Below are 19,311 nucleotides of genomic sequence, written 5' to 3' on the forward strand. Positions count from 1 at the left end.
GGACACTAACAGCTCTGTGAAGAGCTCTCGATAAGGAAAATGAGCTTGCACGGGGTCTCGGCAGTCTCCATCTCCCGGCCTCATCTGGAGTGGCTGATAAAGACACTTCTCGTTTGGTCTGCGGCACTGTGCGCAGCTCCGCGCAGGCGCCGGTGCTGATCCGAGGCAGGAGGTTGGGCGGGCGACCCTGACGCGGTGGCTGTTTTGACAGGCACTCAGCGCCCCTGCCTGCCCGCCCGGCACCCCCCACCCGGATGCTTGGGGAGCGTTGCCATCTCCTGGATTTGCCTTCTAGCAAACAAGCTTCTTGGCAGGAAGCTGGGGGAGGAGGGCCCACTGAACCTGAAGGGTTTGGGGAGGGGGGCACTCACATCCAGCACTGGGTGCGGCGCCGCAGCCCTCCTCGGTGTCTTTTAATCAGGAGGCTGGGGAGCAGGTACGTCCTCTGCCAGGAGCCCGGAAACTTCCTCCGAAGGTCACCCTCTCCCCTTTGTCCTCTTCCCATTTTATATCTAATACGGAAAAAAAGAAGCTAAATTTGTTTCAGTAAGCCCAAACTCGGTTCAGGATTTTTTTAGGCAAGAGTCTGTTTTCCCCTCTAAAATAATTTCTGTTTTTAAAGGTAATGGATCTAAAGAGGGGAAACCCCAGAGCTATAAACAAACTGATCGGGTTGGTCCGAAAAGCGACTCTGGGCCGAGCAGATCCGACAGCGATCAAGGAGGTGCTGGAGAGGCAGCTGTCGTCCTGACAGGTTCGCGTCCCCCTGCAGAGGCCCGGCCGGAGCCTGTGCAAGCTGATGTCCGGGGCCCTGTCCACCTGTGCCTGGAGAGGCCGCCTCCACAGAAGGCTTCATGGACATCCCAGGGTTCCAGGAGAGGTGCGGCGACGGTGAGGAACGCAGTGACGCTGAGCGCGCACTCTCAGATGCTGTACACCCTAGGACATCTCACTCTGCAGGGCCCTCATCCATTTGTGGGCCCAGCATCATTCTGGGTGCTGGGGACGGGCAGTGATGGCAAGAGACGGTGACCTGGGCGCAGTGTCTTGTTTGGGGAGCTCTCGTGGTGGGGAGGAGGCTACGAGCCTTCGTTAAAACCGTGAAGTAGCGGTATTCTCCCAGCCGCTGAGTAAGACTGCTGTCGCTCACTCAGGGCTCTGGCATCCCAGAAAGCAGAGATCTGAGCATAACGGGTTTTTTTTTCCTCCATAAAAAATACAACATCAGCTTTCAAATAGATTTAATGAATAAAATATACTGAAATATCACATAAAAAATTAACTTATTTGTCAAAGATTGTGCAGCTGATTGATAACTCCCCTTCCCCACCCTCAGGCCAGGAAGTTTGATAAGGAGATAAAAAGCTGTAACATTAAACTGCTTTGTTTTGCCTGGGAAGAATAAGAGGACAAACTAGTAAATGGAAATCACGACCTTTCGCGGTCTCTGTGGTCCAGTTAGGAGCACCTCCCTGCAGGCAGGGTTGCCCCCCCACCCAATTCCTGGGACAGTAATAGTGTTTCTTTGCTGCCAGGGTGGCGGGGTCAGGGGGCAGGGGGTGGCCTGTGTTCCCTGCGTGCCTTTGTTACCTCTGACTCAGCACGAAAGACCATGTTTACAAGTGATGATTTTTAAAAGCACATGTCAAACTGACATAAGAGGAAAAAATCTTTGGCAGCCCCGACTTTACCCTGAGTTCTGTCTGTGCTGAGAAGAGGACAGATGTCTCCATCATGACTGGTGCTCCGGAGGCAGCGGGGACCCGGAGAAGAGCGGACCGTCCCCGCCAGCACCTCAGCTGTTCGTGGTTCTGGTTGTGGATGCTGGCTCAGGACTTCCCTAACTGGGAGTAACGGGAGAACTGTCCTTCTTCCCAGCCAGAAGAGCAGGGACAGGAAGGAGACCAGCCATCTGGTTTATTTCAGACAGGCATGAAGAGGTAAGGTTTTACTTTGTAAAAAATGAGTGACGCAGAAGTGTTGAGAATATGTGATATCACCCGGGAAGCCGTGTGCCCCTTGCACGTCCTGTTAACGGTGCTGAAAACCACTGGGCCTGCCAGTAAACTGTGTTCATCAAACCGCTTTTCGAGACAGAAAGTAAGAGCCAGTCCCCAACCCCTGACCCCCACCCCTTTGCTCCTGAGTCTGGAATCTGGCAGCAGCATGATTTTGTAAGAAATGGTAAGAGTTCAGTTTTGTTTTCCAAATTCCATTTTCACCAAAGACCTGGCTTCTTGGTCATCAGACTTTACAGAAAGCACTAGCCAACCTTTGCAGACCATTTTAAATCAAGGGCTGACTTGAATGGGACTGGGGAGGGGCGGGGACAGTTGAATGAAGACCATTTACCAATAATATCGTGTCATATGTAAACTGTATTATGGACTGATCATTTTGGAGAAAAATGCCATTGCTGGGGTGAGGGTGGGGGGCAGAGAGAGAAGGAAATGGGTAAAAGGGGGTCAGCTGCATGGTGGCAGGCAGAAATAGCCCTTGGTGGTGAACACACTGTAATGTATAGTGAAGCAGAAATATGTTATCCACATGAAACATACAGTATTATAAACCAGTTCCTCAGTTTAACACAGAGCACTGAATCTCTACAATGCTGAATCCAGCTCTGACAACTGCCCATTATCTTGAATGCCCACTTTCAAAATCCAAAAAATCAGATTATGTTGTTATAACTGCTAATAAGAAAAAAAAGAAAACACAGCTGATATCTTACTTGGAACCTGACTAGAGATTTGAAATACATGTTTATGTAACACCTTAAGAAATTCACAACGTATGGCTCTACTTGTAAAAAGGGCTTCAGTGAAATACAGTTTTAAATGCATTTTCGCATGAGTGTGAATTTAGTCTGGTGGTCCGCTTTTCGGTGGGAAATCTCATTAAAATGGATGCGTTGGCGCCACAGGTGAAGCGATCGCCATCTGTCACTGGAATGCACACACCTGTAGGCTGGGAGAGGGGCGTGCTGGGAGACTGGCTTCCCGGCGGACCTGCTCAGGTGCCAGGTGTGCGCTCTGGCTGAGGGGCAGGTTGGCTGGCTGGTTCAGGCGGGAGGGGAGGACTGGCAGCCTCGGGGCTTAGCATGCTACCAGGCACAGAGTCCGTTTTCAGTAAAAGTTCACTAGATTTATAAAACTGAATTAATGGACAGGGACTTCCCTGGCAGTCCAGGGGTTAAGACTCCGTGCTTTCACTGCAGGGGGTGTGGGTTTGATCCCTGGTCAGGGAACTGAGATCCCTCAAGTCTCACAGCCAGAAAAAAGGAAAAAGATTGCCTTTTGCGGGGGCCCTTTCGTATGAGAGGTGGGTACCTCCAACCTCTGGGCTTTTAAATTCTAGGACAAGGAAGGAGCGTCTTAACTCTGTCCGGGGTTCTGCATCCAGGTAAACTTCTGTTCCCATCTTTTAAGATGTAGGCAACGCTGGGGCGGTGGGGGGCGGGGTGGGGGGGGTTGTTATTATTTACACCAAGGTAAGGATGTTTTAGCTGAGCTCCCACCTCCTTTTTTATAATTAGTGAGACCCTGAAAGAAGACTGTGAATCTTTTTCAGGGAAACACCCTCCTAAGGCTTTCAGTTGGCTCATTCAGTACATAGCATATGACCAGGGCTACAACCTGTATTGTCTTTTTCACGTCTGTTGAGTTCACCAGCATCATTTCACGGATCCTACGTGGTGGCTCTTGGGGGAAAAAAGAACACTAAATCTGACGGAAAGGCCATCATTTTCCATTCCCAAAAGTAGCATGTAGATCGCAGCCATGTCTCTTCAGCAGATTTTAGACAAATGCTCCACAGACTGTGAGCAGAGCTGATCCCTGGTGGTCAGATGGAAAGCATCTGACTGACATCTTCTCTCTGCCTCCCTTAGTCAAGCGTCTTAGCCAAGATCATTTAAATATCATCATCAACCCCAAATTCCCTCTTTTAAAATGTGTGCAGGGCAGAATGGGGCCTTGTTACAGGTGGGCCTTTTCTAGACGTGTCCCCGTAAAAGTCAGCTGCCGTCGCCCTCGTCAGGTTGTGAAAGGACACGATAAACCTCAGGTCCCACACAGATGCCTGAGGTGTGCGAGGGACGCTGCTGGCAGCCTTGTTCCTTGTGTGAGAGACAGTAGGGGAGAAAATACACAGTCATGGGGGCAGGGAGGGGCAGTCTCAGCTAAAATCAGTCCCCATCTCAGGACTGCAAGCACAAAAGCCAAAGAACTTTGTCCTCACAAAGCCTCGAGGAAAACTTTTTACCGAAGCCCTGTTTATCCTGTTAATGAGCTGCCAGGATGATCTGTTCTCCAGAACAAGGAATGGCCTAATAAAAGCCTGAATATAGAGAGGATTTACTGAGGCAAAGTTATCTTGAAACAATTCTTAGTCTTTTGAGAGCTCTTTCTAAAGCATTTAGGTTTATGATGGTCATTCAAAAGTGGGGGGAAAAAAGTCAGCTCCATTTTCTTAAAATGTTTCCTCCATGATGTGATTTAAGAGTAGAGAATAAACTTGTTTGACAGTGTTCTATCTTAGGCTGTTATTAGATGGAGAATTAGGGTTGTGTGATTTACAGACTGACGGCTGAAGCAAGAAGGGGTCGAGAATATCTTCAACGACCAGAAGCCTGGGCTACAGAGGCCTGCTATTCAAGAAGAGCTAATACCACTAAGCTGGCTGGGGTGCAGGGCGAGCCAAAAATTACACCCAGCTGGCCAGTGACTTCAAGCAGCACGCACAGTAGTGTTGTTTTGTTTGGTCGCTGAGTCAGGTCTCTTTGCGACCCCATGGACTGCAGCACACCAGGCTTCCCTGTCCATCATCTCCCAGAGTTTGGTGTCCACTGAACTCAAGTTCACGTCCATTGAGTCGGTGATGCTAGCTAATCGTCTCATCCTCTGCCGCCCCCTTCACCTGCCATCAGTCTTTGCAGCATCAGAGTCTTTTCCAATGAGTGGGCTCTTCGCTTCAGGCACAGTAATAGCTGACCTGCAATAATGTCCTTCATTTAAATGGCTGAGTGTGCCGGCCATTCAGTGAACGCATGGCTGATGATTAGTGACCACACTGACCCGCCTGCCCCCACGTGAAGCTGGGCGTGCACTGCAGACGTTCACCCTTGTGCCTGTGCCACGTCGCACCCCCGCCCCAGCCGCACTTCCTGTAGGAGAGCAGCCGAGACACACTGACCCACGTTTGGATCAGGCAGCCCACCTGCAGTCTGAGACCTCTGAACCCAGCTGGAAGCCCAGCCACGTGGACCACGAGACTGGGCTGAGCCAGAGACATCAAGAACACCTCTCAGCCCCGAGTACCCTGTGTCCTGTTTCTAGATTCTGTACGTAGGAGGACGCGCTCCCCACATTACCCTGGGCCCAGGATGTCTTAATGGCTTGAAATCAACCACTGTAGCAGACCGAAATAAAAGCCACTTGCTGAGGAAAAGGTGCCCCTGAGGACCCACGGGGGAATAAACAGCCCCTTCCTACATGCTACGGAGACACTGATTCCAATCCTAGCACCTCAAAGTATTTTACTAAGTAAAATGGGGACCATTTCCTCTAAATATCAGGAAAAGGAAGTACCTACTAAAAAAACATCTCTGACTGGTTACTCCAGCATTGCCATTTCATGTCTGGGACTCTGTACTTTAGTCTGTAAAATTGTATTTTAGGCTAAACTCAACCTGGAATTGCTTTAAAATTTTAAAAACATTTACTTGGCTATTTCCAAAAATTAATTTCAAATATCCCAGTGTTCTCATATACTTTGAACCACAAAACCCAGTTCATCTAGAACTTCAGATCAGACTCTGAATTATGAATCTCAGTGAAGGACGTGCTATGTTAGGAACTTCTGACCCACCTCCGCGGCCCAGGACCACCAGGCCTGACACAGCGACCTCAACCTGGGCAGCACCGAAGCCCGTGCCCACTGAGCCTTCCAGCCCTCAGCACAGCAGCTGACGTGGGGACCCACCACGTGGTAAAGCGTCCACCCGGCGGAACATTTTAAAGCATGCCAAGTATCATTCAAAATTCTTCCCCAATCTCATTGCAAAGGAGATTTCTAAGCATCCCACCTGCTACTTTATGACTAGAATATTCTACTTCGTGTGTGTGATCGGTCGCTCAGTCATGTCTGACTCTTTGCAACCCCTTGGACTGTAGCCCACCAGGCTCCTCTGTCCATGGGATTCTCCAGGCAGGAGTACTTCAGTGGGTTGCCATGCCCTCCTCCAGGGGATCTTCCTGACCCAGGGATCAAACCCACATCTCTTAACATCTCCTGCACTGGCAGGCAGGTTCTTTACCACTAACGCCACCCGGGGAGGTCCATCTACTTCAGTACCAAGATTTTCCAGCAAGGATTCCCATCGCCTCCCCCCCCCACCCCCCGGCTGCCATTCAGTATCGCCGTCTGCCTGGATGCCATGTCTCCAGACTCCTCAGGGCTGCTATTCTGTTTCAGCTTCCGGCCTCTGTCATGTGCCCTCACGCACGGCCACCCCACCTCCAAACATCCTTGCCAGCCCACCTGACTGTTGCCCCTCGACTGCACAGGTTCACCCGTTCCCACGAATGTATTTCCAGGTTCATTTTCTGACTTCGTTTCGAGAAATCCTGGACATAACACTCCGGCTGGAGGGCTGCAGTGGATCCAGAAACCCGAACCGGTGTCTGCCTCCAGACAGGCAGGGCTTCCTGTGGGCTCGCTACCAGCACCCACCATGGGAGTTAATCCTCCTGCCTCTCACTCAGACTCGGGTCACCTCCATCCTCCTCGAAGTCTACTTCAGTACCTATTTTAAAAACATACTCTTCCCCAGGGGGCGCCTTCCACATAGAGGACTGTAGTTTTCTGTAATAAAGCAAGAAAAAGACTCCACACCATCACCAGATGATGGAGAGAAGTGTAAATCACACCAGAAAGCTAAAGGATATGGCTTCCGCAGGCAACGTGAGCATCTTATATACCCAGTGAGTCCAAACTGGAAGATAAATAACTTATGCAAAGCAAAGCTGGAAGGTAATAAATTACAGCCGAAACTCCATCTTTCCGCTCCTCTCTCTCTGCCTCCGAGACACGTTCTTTTCCAGTGGAAACTTGTGTAAATACGAGTGGGCGCTGGGAAGCCAAGGGCAGGCCAGTGTGCCCCTCAGCCGGGCAAGCCATCTTTCTAGACAGGCAAACCGGAAGTCAGAATGCACAGCGAATCAGTATCCGGTTCCTTGCCTGGACCCGGAAGACGGTGAGGCTGGCTCTGAGGCGCCACCTGGCCCCAGCCTGCGCTCCAGGGGCCTCATCCCGGGGGGACTTGCCCGCTTTGGATACAGAGCTGCTTCAAGGTCCCCGAACACAATGGCAGCCTCCGCTCCGCAGCATCTCATGCGCTTTTCTCCTTCATGCCCCCGCTGTACTAGGGCCTGATTTAAAACCACAACAGCGCTCCTGAGGCACTGCCGCCAGGGTCTCAGCAAGACACCCACAAAGAGAGGAGAGAAACCCGGGGCTTCCAATTTCCTTCCAAACAAGAGTTCATCCTAGTTCCAACCTTCTCACCTGCACACACAACAGGGCAGTGGAACCTAATAATATCCATGAATATCGGTTGTTTACGGTCTTGTTTTTTTTAGCCCACAATTATTTTGTGTGCTTCTCCCTCTCCGTGGGAGTAGACCGAGGCTCTGAGTATAATTACGCCTGGTGGAGCGGGCTGCGGAGCAGAGATGCGCTAATACATCACGATGGGGCCGTCTAATGAGCCCCATTACTCAGAAGGCAGCGTTTCTGTGCAGAGCGAGGCCCCAGCAGGCACTTGGCTTGGCAGGGCTCCCTATGACCTGTTGGCCCTTACATCCCAGTTCCCAAAGAGGCTATACAGTTCCTGTTTCTCTACAAAGTGCAACACGGAAAAAGCAAACATTTTTAAATAATTACTAAGGTTTGTACAGATTGTATTTAGTTTACCTTTATCCTTTCCCCCACTCCATACTCCCCAAAAATACCCACCATGAGATAGTTTCACAAATGAATCAGATTTTCATAAAACACTTAAAAAAATAACAATGCTTGTCTTACATAAGCATCAGATACCATGCTTTGTTCATTGGGTTGATCAGAGTCCTAAAAACCAAAGTAACAGTTTGCATAGGCAGAGTTCATTGTGTGCAAATCTTACTAAAGTAAGGCTATTTTCAGTGTTTAGGTGGCAATACAATGAGTTAAGAAAGCTCTCAAGCAACAAGACATTTCCCTGCATTCCACATTCTCTCCAGCTATACCTGACTTCCTGGGCAGAAAGCTGAGACCAGTGGATTTGCCTGCACCATAAGGCAACATGTGTTGGATGGAATACAAGTGTTGGAAGCAAAACGCAAAAGGACGGTTGATCCAGGCTTGTGTTGGAGGCAAGAGGGGCTCCGTCTTTCCTCCTCTCTTTGTAAGAGGGGGCCACGATGCGGAAGGCCGCAGGGGCAGGTATGTGTTTGTGTGCCGCTGGAGGGTCAGCCCTCTGGCACGGGCACCTCCAGAAGTCACTGACCCCTGGTGATCGCTGGGTGTGCCCTATTGCTGCAAGGTGGGACCTTTGCTCCCACTCAAAGGAATGGGAGGATAAGGACCAAGACCTCCTGAGGAGGAAAAAAACAGAGCCCAGAAAGCCTGCCAAAGGAGCAACCACGGTAGTGGGGAGACAAGGTGGGGAAGCCTGGCTGGAGAGAGAGGAGGTGCACAGAAGACCCCACTCCCCCAAAATCAAGTATCGTCAGGAAGTCTCCAAGTGGAGATGTCTATAAGCAGCTTTGCATTCAACATCCAGTCAAGACACCAACACCGCAGAAAACCAGAAGCAGACTTCCAGACTACCAGCAGGCATCGTCCGGGTCGCCCAGCATCCTGCAGCAGAGGACGGAGTGTTCCTGGGCCAGGGCAGCCAGCTCCTTCAGGAACTCGGGGAAGAGGGCGGCTGCCAGCATGGTGTCCCGCACCGGTGGGGGCAGGCTGGGGGGCGCCCCCACCGCCTTGGCTCTGTTTGTCAGGAAGGGCTGAAGCACTCTTGGGGGGCCATCCAAAAAGTTCTTGCCGCTTCCTGTCCTGGAGGCATCCTGAACGGGATCTGAAACCAGAAGGCAGGCAGCTGTGGTGAGGCGCCTCCAGGAGCCCTTCTGTCCGCCCTTAAGTGCTGGGGGGGGGTGCGGGGGGCGGGGGGCAGGGGGCGGGGGGGCGGTGCGCAGCATGCACGTTCAGTTCCCACTCTGACTGCAGTCTGAAGACACAGCCCCAGCCCCCTTCAACTTCCCTCTGAGACACTCAGATCCACCCAGCAGATCACCTCCAGCATCAGGCATGTAATGAGAGTTTTATCCCAATTCCCATATGAGGCTGTACAAGCAGAAATTGTGGCAAGAATATAGGTTTATCAGGAGCCTTCTGCGCCTGGGGCGAGACGAAGGGAAGAGAGGGAAAAGGCATCTCCTCCCGCTGAGTCAGCCAAGTGAAGACGCAGGTGAGCATGATGGTTGTCTAGGACAACAGAGACACCTACCCTCCATGCCTCCCGGGGTCGGGGTGACCACCCTCCCTTTGCCAGCTGAGCCCTGACCACCTCGCAGGGCTGTGCAAGGTGGCCTGAGTCACACACCGCGCTGCCCACGGCCTGGGCACAGGGCTCCGGTCATCAGGGCTTCCTGCCCCGATCCCAGCCCCTTCTGGGTGGGATCTCCAGCCTTTGGGAGGAATAGAATGGATGAAGCCTTTTCAAGGTTGGAACAATGCAGAGGAAGCTGAATGCTCATAAGACCAGACTGGGAGCTCTCCACCACTATGGGCATCTCGCAGCAGCAGGTGGCTTGGACCTTCCATTCAAGCAAGGTTTCCAGGAGTTTCAATCTCAGTTTCAATAATGTTCATCTAAGATGATATGAACCGAATTTTGTATATCCAAGTGATTTGCATTTTCATATCACATCAGTTTACCAATTAAAATGGTTTAACTTACCTAACTTTAATTCCTGAAGATCTCCAGCCTTCCTATCGATAGGAATTATTTATGTCTTCCTCTGCCCCCCTCTCCAACAGACTCATTACTCCTTATAAATCATTATATTCAAGCTCTTCATTATTCTGGCTGCTTTTTAGAATTCAGTCCCATTTCTCAACATTCTTCTCAGAGTGTTGCTTAACTATGGTACTAAAAATTCTTGACATTTATAGCACTTTCCACATCTCACTACTATCGTCTTTAGTGTTAAAAAAAAAATCCTCCACTCTACTGCTTTAAATATCCTTTTAGATTAAAGCTTATCACAGCTCATGCCATAAAGAACTGGGGAGGTTGTTGAGAATCTGCTGCTGCCTTTCAGCAGAAACTCACACTGTGCCTTGACGAGAGTGAGGACAGAGCGCTGATGTCCCTGGGGACACAGCCAGCCCACAGCCCTGGGGAACCACGCCAGAGCGACACCCGCCCCCAACCCCCAGTGCCCAGCACCCAGCTCTCAGGGACACGGCGGGGCCCACCCAGGAGGCCAGCCGGGGTTCCCAGGGAGATGGGACCCAGGCAGCAGACTGAGGCCCACACTGAGCGTGCTGGCCCCCACCTGGCAATCCCTCCCCTGTCTGCACACCTAAGCCTCACCAGGTTTACTGGCCTCATTTCTCACAAACTCACAGAAAGATGGAGTCAATGGGCATAGCGTGCACAAGGAGCTATTGGTAAGTGTAGGCCATCACACTGCCATCAATTCAGTAGCCCTGTCTCTATAAACCACTTCCGCTTCCTGTCCTTGGAAGTGACCCCGTTGGAGCCTCCCACTCATTTTATTTACCAGTTGGGGTCTGCAGGGCCCTTCAGCCTGGCGGTGCTGTTTCTGTTTTCTCCTCTGTTAAGACTTTGAGGTTCCTAAGAGCTGAGCCCCTGAACAGTTGTCCTTCGTGGCCCCCTACACACATGCTCATCCACAGAAGCAGCTAACAGACATTTGCTGAATGAATGATGGAAGGAACCCGCCATCATCAGCTGCTCCCTGCACCTCAGCTCCCTGGAGCTGGTTCACCCTCATCTCCATCTTTCTCTTTCAAATTTACTCTTTCCCCGCAAAGGGCTTTTGTGGATCATTTATCCAGCTTGATCCATGAATTTTAAGTGTCATCGCTAAGCCTCATTTACCCAGCTTCAATCCAAGAATTAACACTGTCTTCACCGATGAAGGCGGGGGCGTGCCCAGTGAGGGAGGCAGAAGCCCAGCAGAAGTCCTGGCGGTGGTTCTGTCCCAGCAGCATAGAGAACTCACGGTTCTTTCCTTGAGTCAAACTCAACTCAAAAACAAGGAGACTTGAGTTATGGTCCCTACCTGGCAACCAGCTAGTCATGGAATGGCTCGGTTTCCTTTTCCATAAAATGGAAATAATGCCTACCTGACGCCTTCCAGAACTAGCAGTCAGTGCAAAGACTCTATACATAAATAACAGAAAATATCACCTTTGTGGTTTGGAATTTGGATTTGAGGGAAACATGAAATGCCTGGCAAGTGGCTGGGCCTCACAGACCAAGAGTCTCAAGAGTGACTGTTTCAGCAGAGAAGTCCACCCAGACTTCTGATCGAAGCGTTAGTGAGGAGGCTGGTTTCACCAGGGCCTGCGCGATGGGGCAGCTCAGGCTACGCGTCCATGAACCAGACACCCCTTGAAAAAGGACCCAGTGTGCAGGCACAGCACCCAAAGGAGAAGTAGGAAGGAAAGGAAGTATAAATGCCAGAACCGGGAGTGGCTTCCTAAACTGTTGCCTTGGGTCTGAAAAGCTACTGCAAAGGGTTGTCAGGATACTGCTGGGAAGACTGGAGAAGTTAGAGAAGTGAGTTACCCTGCACCTCCACAATGGCGTCAGACAAGGAGCACAGATGCTAGACTCCCCAGTAAGCGCTTCTCATGGGATTCTGATCCCTCGCTGTCCTGCGCCCCTGTGAGAAGCAGGCTCCCAGGCCCATCTCATCTATAAGCAATCATATCACACACGAGTCAGGTTTGTGCAAGGGACAGAGACCTTGGTCATCCTGTGAGTTGAGAGATTTTTTAAGTTGAGGGGAGCTGTCACTTAGCTAACCTGAAAGAGGTTAATTAGGAGGTTAATCTGAAAAACTCCATCAAAGGGGAGTCTTCTATCCCAAGAGACGCTGCCTACAAGTCAACGTCCCCTGAGAGTCACAGGCCTTAGAAATCATCCGCCACAGCTGCCTAACTGACCACCTTATGAGGCGGGAACAAGAGCCCCTGGGCACGTATCCAGCAGCCACCGCCGTCACACAGTCTGAAGCCAGGACGGAGCACAGGGTTTCAGGGCCCCCTCCACCCCAACCCCACCACCGTCACCAGGATTGTGAGGGTCCAGCCGGTCAGGGCATGAGCCCTCAGACTCTCTGAACCAGGCGCCTGGCCGACCTCTCTGGGCCTGTACCTTCAGCCTCCTTCTATGAACACCAGCTAACAGTACCCTGCGTGTCCACTGTGCACTGCTGTCTGAAAAGGGAAACTGTCTGTGAAGGCACCTTGCAAACTGCAAAGTACAAACAAAGACCAAGCCCGGAGCGCAGCACAAGCCTCAGTCGCCTTCTGTCTGGAGGCTGCACGAGGCCATGATCCCGCGTAGCTCTTCCCACCCGGGGGGTTGGGGGGATCTTCTTCACTCCCACAGCTGGGCTGACCCAGGGGCTTGGCCGACAGAATGCAGCAGAGTCAAGCTGTCAGCTTTGGGGGGTCCCCAGCTGGGGCCTCAAGAGACTGTGTCTTCTGCTCCCACTACCCGACAGCCAAGAAGCTGCCAAGCCAGGGCAGACCACTGGATGATGAGTAACACAGCCCCTCATCACCCCATCACCCCGGCCAGCAGCCACCGCTGTGAGCCAGGCCATCCCAGATGCCCAGCCACGCTGAGCAAGTGCTGCCGGCATCAGCTATGCCCACCCAGGGCAGCAGATCAACCTGGCAACCACACAGACTCAAGAGCATGTGGGATCACTGTATTTAGAGTCTTTTGTGGTGGTTTATTATGCACAAAAGCTAACCGGCACACCGCTCCCGCAGGGTGAGTCACGGCAGTGTGCCCCTTGCTCAGGAGGGACAAGCCAACAGGCTGACTGGCATGAGGCTAGCAGAGGCCACAGGGAACCTGCAGCCCACCTTCCCACAGACTGGGGGCTCCCCTCCATCCAAGACTGGCCACCTGCTCTTCTCCACGTCCCATGCTTGAAGCTTCCCCCTCAGTTCACCAGTGGCACAGGGCCCCCTTTCTTTCAGAGTCTGTCTTGCAGTGTTCTAATCACCTTTCACACCCTGAATTCTGCAGTCAGAAAGAACTCGAGAGACAGAAGACAAACCTTCACTTGAGAGTCGAGGCCTAAGTCCCGTGAAGCCAAGTAACCAAGAACAAACAGCTACCCAGTGGCCAGCGCACGCCGTCAGAGGGTGGGGCCTTCCCAGCTTCCCTCGGTGGTGTAACACTGCTCTGAATTACATTCCGGCTTCTCACTCCACATCTCGTTTCCCATCACGTGCTTTAGCCTAGACCAACAGCCCTGCTCTCTCTCTTGGTCCACCAGCCACAGAGAAGCCTGACTTTTCTCAAGGGAGATGAACAGAAGCCGGCTCAGTAAGAGAGACAGCTGTTGTCAAATCTGTGTGACCAGAGCTTAATCAAGGCTGGGCAGCCCTTTTCCCAGGCCCAGTGGCCAGCAGGGGTCCTCGGGTTCCTGGGCCACCTGATTGGCCAGCCCTCCAGAGCCCGTGGAAAGGCATCTTGGAAGGTTTAAGGTGCACATAAACTTTACTTCTCTTGCTCCAAATGAACGGTTTTCACCTTCTGGAGCCCTGAAGCACATTTATTTGGGGCTCAAGTCTCTGAAAACATAATGAAACAGATGCCCTCCTTGGGGTAGGACTGTCCAGACAATGGGCACGTAAGGCTTCTTTCTGGCCCACATGTGCCACGTCATTTATTCTAGAAACAGCTCCCACATCAGTCCTGCCCAGAACTACCCTAGGTTAGGAGCACAAATGCCTTGCTAGACCCTCCAAAGTGGGACCAGGCTGCATATGGGTGGAACAGACCTTCCCTTTGGTTTAAGGACACTCAGGGTAAAAACGGAAATCTTTTCTGAGATTTTTTTTTTTTTTTGAGATGCTTTTAGCATCCAGGAGCTGGTGCAGCACCCAGGACCCCAAGTCAGAAAGCTGGGGGAACAGGAGCCGCTGACAGGGAGGGGCAGGGGAGGACCCCGCTGACCTTTGGTGGGTGTCTCGGGGCTCGGATCGCAGAGGTCCACGCGGAAGAGCAGGTATTGCTGGGCTTGTATGAGGAGGCCAGGGAAGTCTCTCTCCACGGAGGCAAACTGTTCAATCTTATTCTTCACTGACGCGAGGACCTGTCAAAACCAGCACTAATGACGCTAATACTTCAGCACGGAGTTCTGCTCTGCGTTATCGGGACATCTGTCAGGCACAGCCCCCCACTGCAGGAACGACGGGGTTTTAACTGCCTGGGTGTTCTGGGGGGAATGGTGCTCTCCAAACACCAAATCAAACAAGCTTCGAATCTTCAGTTTGTCTGGGATAATCCACACAACCAGTGTGAAAGGACTGGGATGGAGAGCAAATGACAACAGGGAAGAGGGGCAGGACTAGGGGCAGGGCCGGGGCCTTGCCTCAGCCGCCCCTCTGCCTCCGCAGCAAGTGTGCACAGGCACGCGGGGCGGGGGCGGGGCCTGTGCATCAGCCACGCCTCTGGCAGCAAGTGTGCACAGGCACACGGGGTGGGGGCGGGGCCTGTGCATCAGTCGCGCCTCTGGCAGCAGGTGTGCACAGACACACGGGGCGGGACGGGGTAGGGGCGGGGCCTGTGCATCAGCCGCGCCTCCCCAGCAGGTGTGCACAGGCACACGGGGCGGGACGGGGTAGGGGCGGGGCCTGTGCATCAGCCACGCCTCTGGCAGCAGGTGTGCACAGGCACAGGAGGCGAGGTGGGGCGGGGCGGGGCGGGGCCTGTGCATCAGCCACGCCTCTGGCAGCAGGTGTGCACAGGCACACGGGGCGGGACGGGGCGGGGCAGGGCCTGTGCATCAGCCGCGCCTCCCCAGCAGGTGTGCGCAGGGCAGGGGCCGGGCGGTACCTGGTACAAGGAGCGCACACTGGGCTGGAAGACCATGTTGGTGTTGAGCAGGAAGGAGCGCAGGAGGGGCTGCGGGTAGCTGGCCAGCTGTGTGATGATGCCAATGAGCAGCAAGTTCACGTGCAGCGAGTTCTCCAGCATGTTTTCCAGCTTGGACAAGACGACGCTGATGAACGGGCCTGCGGAAGGACATGAGGCTCAGGGCCGGCTGAGCGCAGGGGCCGTCTCTCCTGCAGACCAAGGAGTCAGGGGGACCACCACGGGGCCACTGGAGGCAAATCAAGTTCAGACAAGTGCGGCTGAGGTCACCAGGTCGCCTGGTGCCAAACCACGAGGCATACCACCGCCACGAGAACAAAGCAGAAACCCGTGCTTTGGGAGCTAGGATTTTGACTCTGTGAGCAGTTTTAACGCTTGGAAAATTATCGTGGACCTTAGAAAAAATGACCAGTGATTTAATTTTTAAAACCAAAATGTACTTTTCATACTATTTCTGTATCTCTTGGGGCTGCCAATGCTTAACAACATGGCACTCTTCACTCCCTGATGGTGCATGCTATAGCCAACAATGCCAAGACTGTAGCCCTCCAGGCTCCTCTGTCCATGAAATTCTCCAGGCAAGAATACTGGGGCGGGTTGCCATTCCCTCTGCAATGGATCTTCCCCACCCAGGGATCCAACCCATTTCTCCTGTGTCTCCTGCATTACAGGCAGATTCTCCACCCTCTGGGCCACCAGAGAAGCCCCCATGCTATAGGGTGTCACCCAATCGGCGGCCACCAAAAGTTTAAGTAACAAAGTCATCCTGTTGTTACAAACTATGCTTACCAACAGCAGCATTGAGAAGGGGGGGCTGTCCATCCCCCACAAGCACCAGAGAAAGACTTGCCAATATCACTATATGGAAGGACCGATGGACCAGACTCTGCACTCCCAAGGCAGAGGGCCCAGGTTCTATCCCTGGTCAGGGAACTAGATCCCTCCTACCATAATTAAGACCCAGCGCAGCCAAATAAGTAAATATTTTTTTTTAAAAAAAAGAGAAAATGAGAGGTGAAGGAGGCCTTGGCTATAATTTTAGAGGCACACCTTAAAGTTGTGGAAGGGAGGGACTTAGGGCTCAGTTTGGGGAACTGGAGTCTGGTGTGTCCAAGTTTCCTTAAACAAAAAATTCCCTGAGACTGTAAAAGCAGTTTAAAAAAAAAAAAAAGACAAAAAGAAGCTTCAACTAACTTGGGTCACTAGAAAAATAAGATGCTTTCCATTTGAGTTGATTGGAGACAAGGAAAATCCAGAAAACAAATCTGGCATTAATAAAATTACTTAAAGATGTTTTCCATTTTCACCATAAAAGTGGTCCATTAAGGAAAACCAAGGAGAATCTTCTATTTCCCCCAGTGGAGCTATTGATGATGCCTCTAAACCACGGCATGTTTTTGACAAAAGCACATAACCCCCGATGAATAAACATGCCTTGTAAGCATTTCACTAACATTAATATGGGTTTAATGCTGGGAGGGATTGGGGTCAGGAGGAAAAGGGGATGGCAGAGGATGAGATGGCTGGATGGCATCACTGACTCGATGGACGTGGGTTTGGGTGAACTCCGGGAGTTGGTGATGGACAGGGAGGCCTGGCGTGCTGCGATTCATGGGGTCGCAAAGAGTCGGACACGACTGAGTAACTGAACTGAACTGAACAAAAACATACTCCATCACAAGGTGCTTCATTCAGAAGCCTTGGTAGTGGGAGAGGGTAAACCTTTGTAAGAAGGCAGACGCTGTCTGTGAAAAACGAAAAGCAAACCTAAGCCTCTTCCCCACGCGGGCAATTAACAGAGTACTGGCAATTGTCGTTTCTGCCACTGCAAACACAGATGCTGTCTCTAAGGCACCCAGAGCCCAGGAGAGACACCTTGCATCTGGGTGTCAAGACTGGCCCCAACTTCCCCTTCCCTGGGAGGGGGCAGAGCTCCTGAGTCACTTTTCATGACACAGGGAGGTCAATGAGTTCTTCGAATTGAGAGCCCCTGCTTACAAAACAAAGCTGGGAGAGATTGCCAAACACATTCAGAAATTCTGGATTGCAACACCACTATGACAGCATCTTGATGGGGTTCCACCAAGAACCCCCAGAATGTCACCAGCAGCTCTACTTAATTCTAGTCCTCCAGGCACATCTGCCAGGGGAAGGCTGCTGTCCTCACTCCCCAACCCCTACCTGGGCTCACACCGACCCCAACCCCGCTCCCCTGCAGTCCCTGGGACTCAGCATCTCTTTCCTTCCAGAGGAACAGAGACAGGTGACTCGGGTGACACTTGGGTGGGAAGAGTCTCCTATAAAACATATCTCCTTGGACTCCCCTGGTGGTGCAGTCAATAGGAATCCACACGCCACGAATAAACGTGCCTTATAAAAGTTTCACCAACATTAATACGAGTTTAACAAGACATACTCCACCACAAGATGCTTCCTTCAGGAGCCTTGGTAGTGGAGGAGGGTAAACCCAGGGCTCGCGTGTTCGAGCCTTGGTCCGGGAAGATCCTACTCGCTACAGGGCAGCAGCCTGTGCTCTAGAGCTGCGGAGCCACCGGACAGGCAGCAACTGCTGGAGCCCGCGTGCCTAGAGCACAGGCTGCGAAATGGGAGAGGACGCCACCCCACAACGAAGAGGAGCCCCTGCTCACCGCAACGAGAGAAAGCCTGCACAGCAACGAAGACCCAGTGCGGCCAGAAATAAAGGAGTTAACAAACATCTCCTTAACGAGGGCCCTCAGCCTCCCGGCCATCCTACACACATAAAAGCCGCACGGTCCAGGGCTACTGTCACGGAGGACCCCAGCCTGCCACCACGCCCGGGAGAGTCCACGTCATCACTGTCTCACTTGGACAACAGAGCATCAGGCCAGGGCAGCAGACTGTCATTATACTCCACTAACCCCATTAACTACAGCTTCTTAGGCACGTGCAATAAGAAGCATATATTAAACCCTTTCAAGTTCCTGTTTGATTCTAGCACTTTAAAAAAACCCGAGTGAAATGGAGGAGGAAGGGGAAATGGGCAAGCAGCTGAAAATGAGAAAACTCGCTTACAGTTCAGAAAGCCACTGGGAATGTGGGAATGGGCCACTGTGGGCATGAGGGTGTATCTTTTCCCCTTCTAGGAGACGGATTAACTTCACACCCATAAAATACTGAAAGTTCAGAACAACAAATGATACGTCATTCCCTTTTCTCCCCTCAGGCCCTCTTCCCCTGACCGGTGCTTCCTGACTCCAAGAGCCGCCACCCTCATTCTGAGCCTCAGCTCCGCCGACTCCCCTGGGAACCACCTCCCAAACGCAGACCGTCACCTCCACCTCCCCTGCCAGCACTGCCTGAGGTCAGTCTCCTCACTTGTCTGGTGTTCAGCAACAATTTTTCTATTTTAATAAAGATTAAAATGATTTAAAATTTTTCCTCTTCCAAGAGTACAGGGGTATAAAATAAAGAACAGGCCTCCTGCCAGAGGCAACTCCTGTTAACAGATCCAAGCGCATTCTTCCAGCAATGCTTCATGTATATAATAAACTATAATAACTGAGTTATCATTAAAAACATGAACCACTTAGTATGTCCCAGGCAGTGTTGTAAGCACTCTTCATGTATTGACTTACTTAAATATTCACAACAACCCTACAAAGTGTGTGTACTGTTGAGTTGGCCAAAAAAGTTCACCTGGGTTTTTCCATAAGATGTGACCCAATCGAACTTTTTGGCCAACCCAACAGTTATCCCCAGGCTGGAGTCCATGCGGTCACAAGACTTGGACACAACTTAGCAGCTGAACCACCGCCACCAAAGATGATGCAGAATGTCACATGCACAGTGAGTAAACGGAGTCTCGATTTTCATTCAGGCCATCTGTTTCCAGCGTCGATACTCAGAACCAACACACTGTCCTGCTTCCCAGGGTGAGAGCATGTGTGTGTGTTTGTGTGTGTCTACCTCTTGGTGCTTTTTTAAAATAAACGATAAATGACAATACTGTCTACACGCTGTTCAGCCTCTCGTCTTTGCGCCGCAGCGTCTCCCCCAGAGGCTATGCCGTATCACCACGCGCGCCGTATCACCACGCGCAGAGCCATCCTGTCCACCCGCAAGACATC

At 51.9% G+C, this 19,311-nt stretch overlaps 2 protein-coding genes across 3 annotated transcripts in view; one reads left to right on the forward strand and one right to left on the reverse strand.

Moving 5' to 3' along the window:
• Window positions 1-1,205, forward strand: part of GATB (glutamyl-tRNA amidotransferase subunit B) — a 96,313-nt gene extending 95,108 nt beyond the window's left edge. For both annotated transcript variants that reach the window (XM_068990054.1, XM_068990055.1), the window contains one exon: window positions 623-1,205. In XM_068990054.1, coding sequence (XP_068846155.1) covers window positions 623-751 — 129 coding nt within the window. In that variant the 3' untranslated portion in view covers window positions 752-1,205. The remainder of the gene's footprint in view (window positions 1-622) is intronic.
• A 6,922-nt stretch (window positions 1,206-8,127) lies between these two features.
• Window positions 8,128-19,311, reverse strand: part of FHIP1A (FHF complex subunit HOOK interacting protein 1A) — a 113,521-nt gene continuing 102,337 nt past the window's right edge. Inside the window, exons 9-11 of the mRNA XM_068990141.1 lie at window positions 15,164-15,342; window positions 14,282-14,420; window positions 8,128-9,121 (exon numbers count right to left, since the gene is read on the reverse strand). Of these exons, the coding sequence (XP_068846242.1) occupies window positions 8,868-9,121; window positions 14,282-14,420; window positions 15,164-15,342 (572 nt within the window). The 3' untranslated portion in view covers window positions 8,128-8,867. The remainder of the gene's footprint in view (window positions 9,122-14,281; window positions 14,421-15,163; window positions 15,343-19,311) is intronic.

Source organism: Capricornis sumatraensis, chromosome 17 (assembly GCF_032405125.1).
Source record: "Capricornis sumatraensis isolate serow.1 chromosome 17, serow.2, whole genome shotgun sequence".
Classification (NCBI taxonomy): domain Eukaryota; kingdom Metazoa; phylum Chordata; class Mammalia; order Artiodactyla; family Bovidae; genus Capricornis; species Capricornis sumatraensis.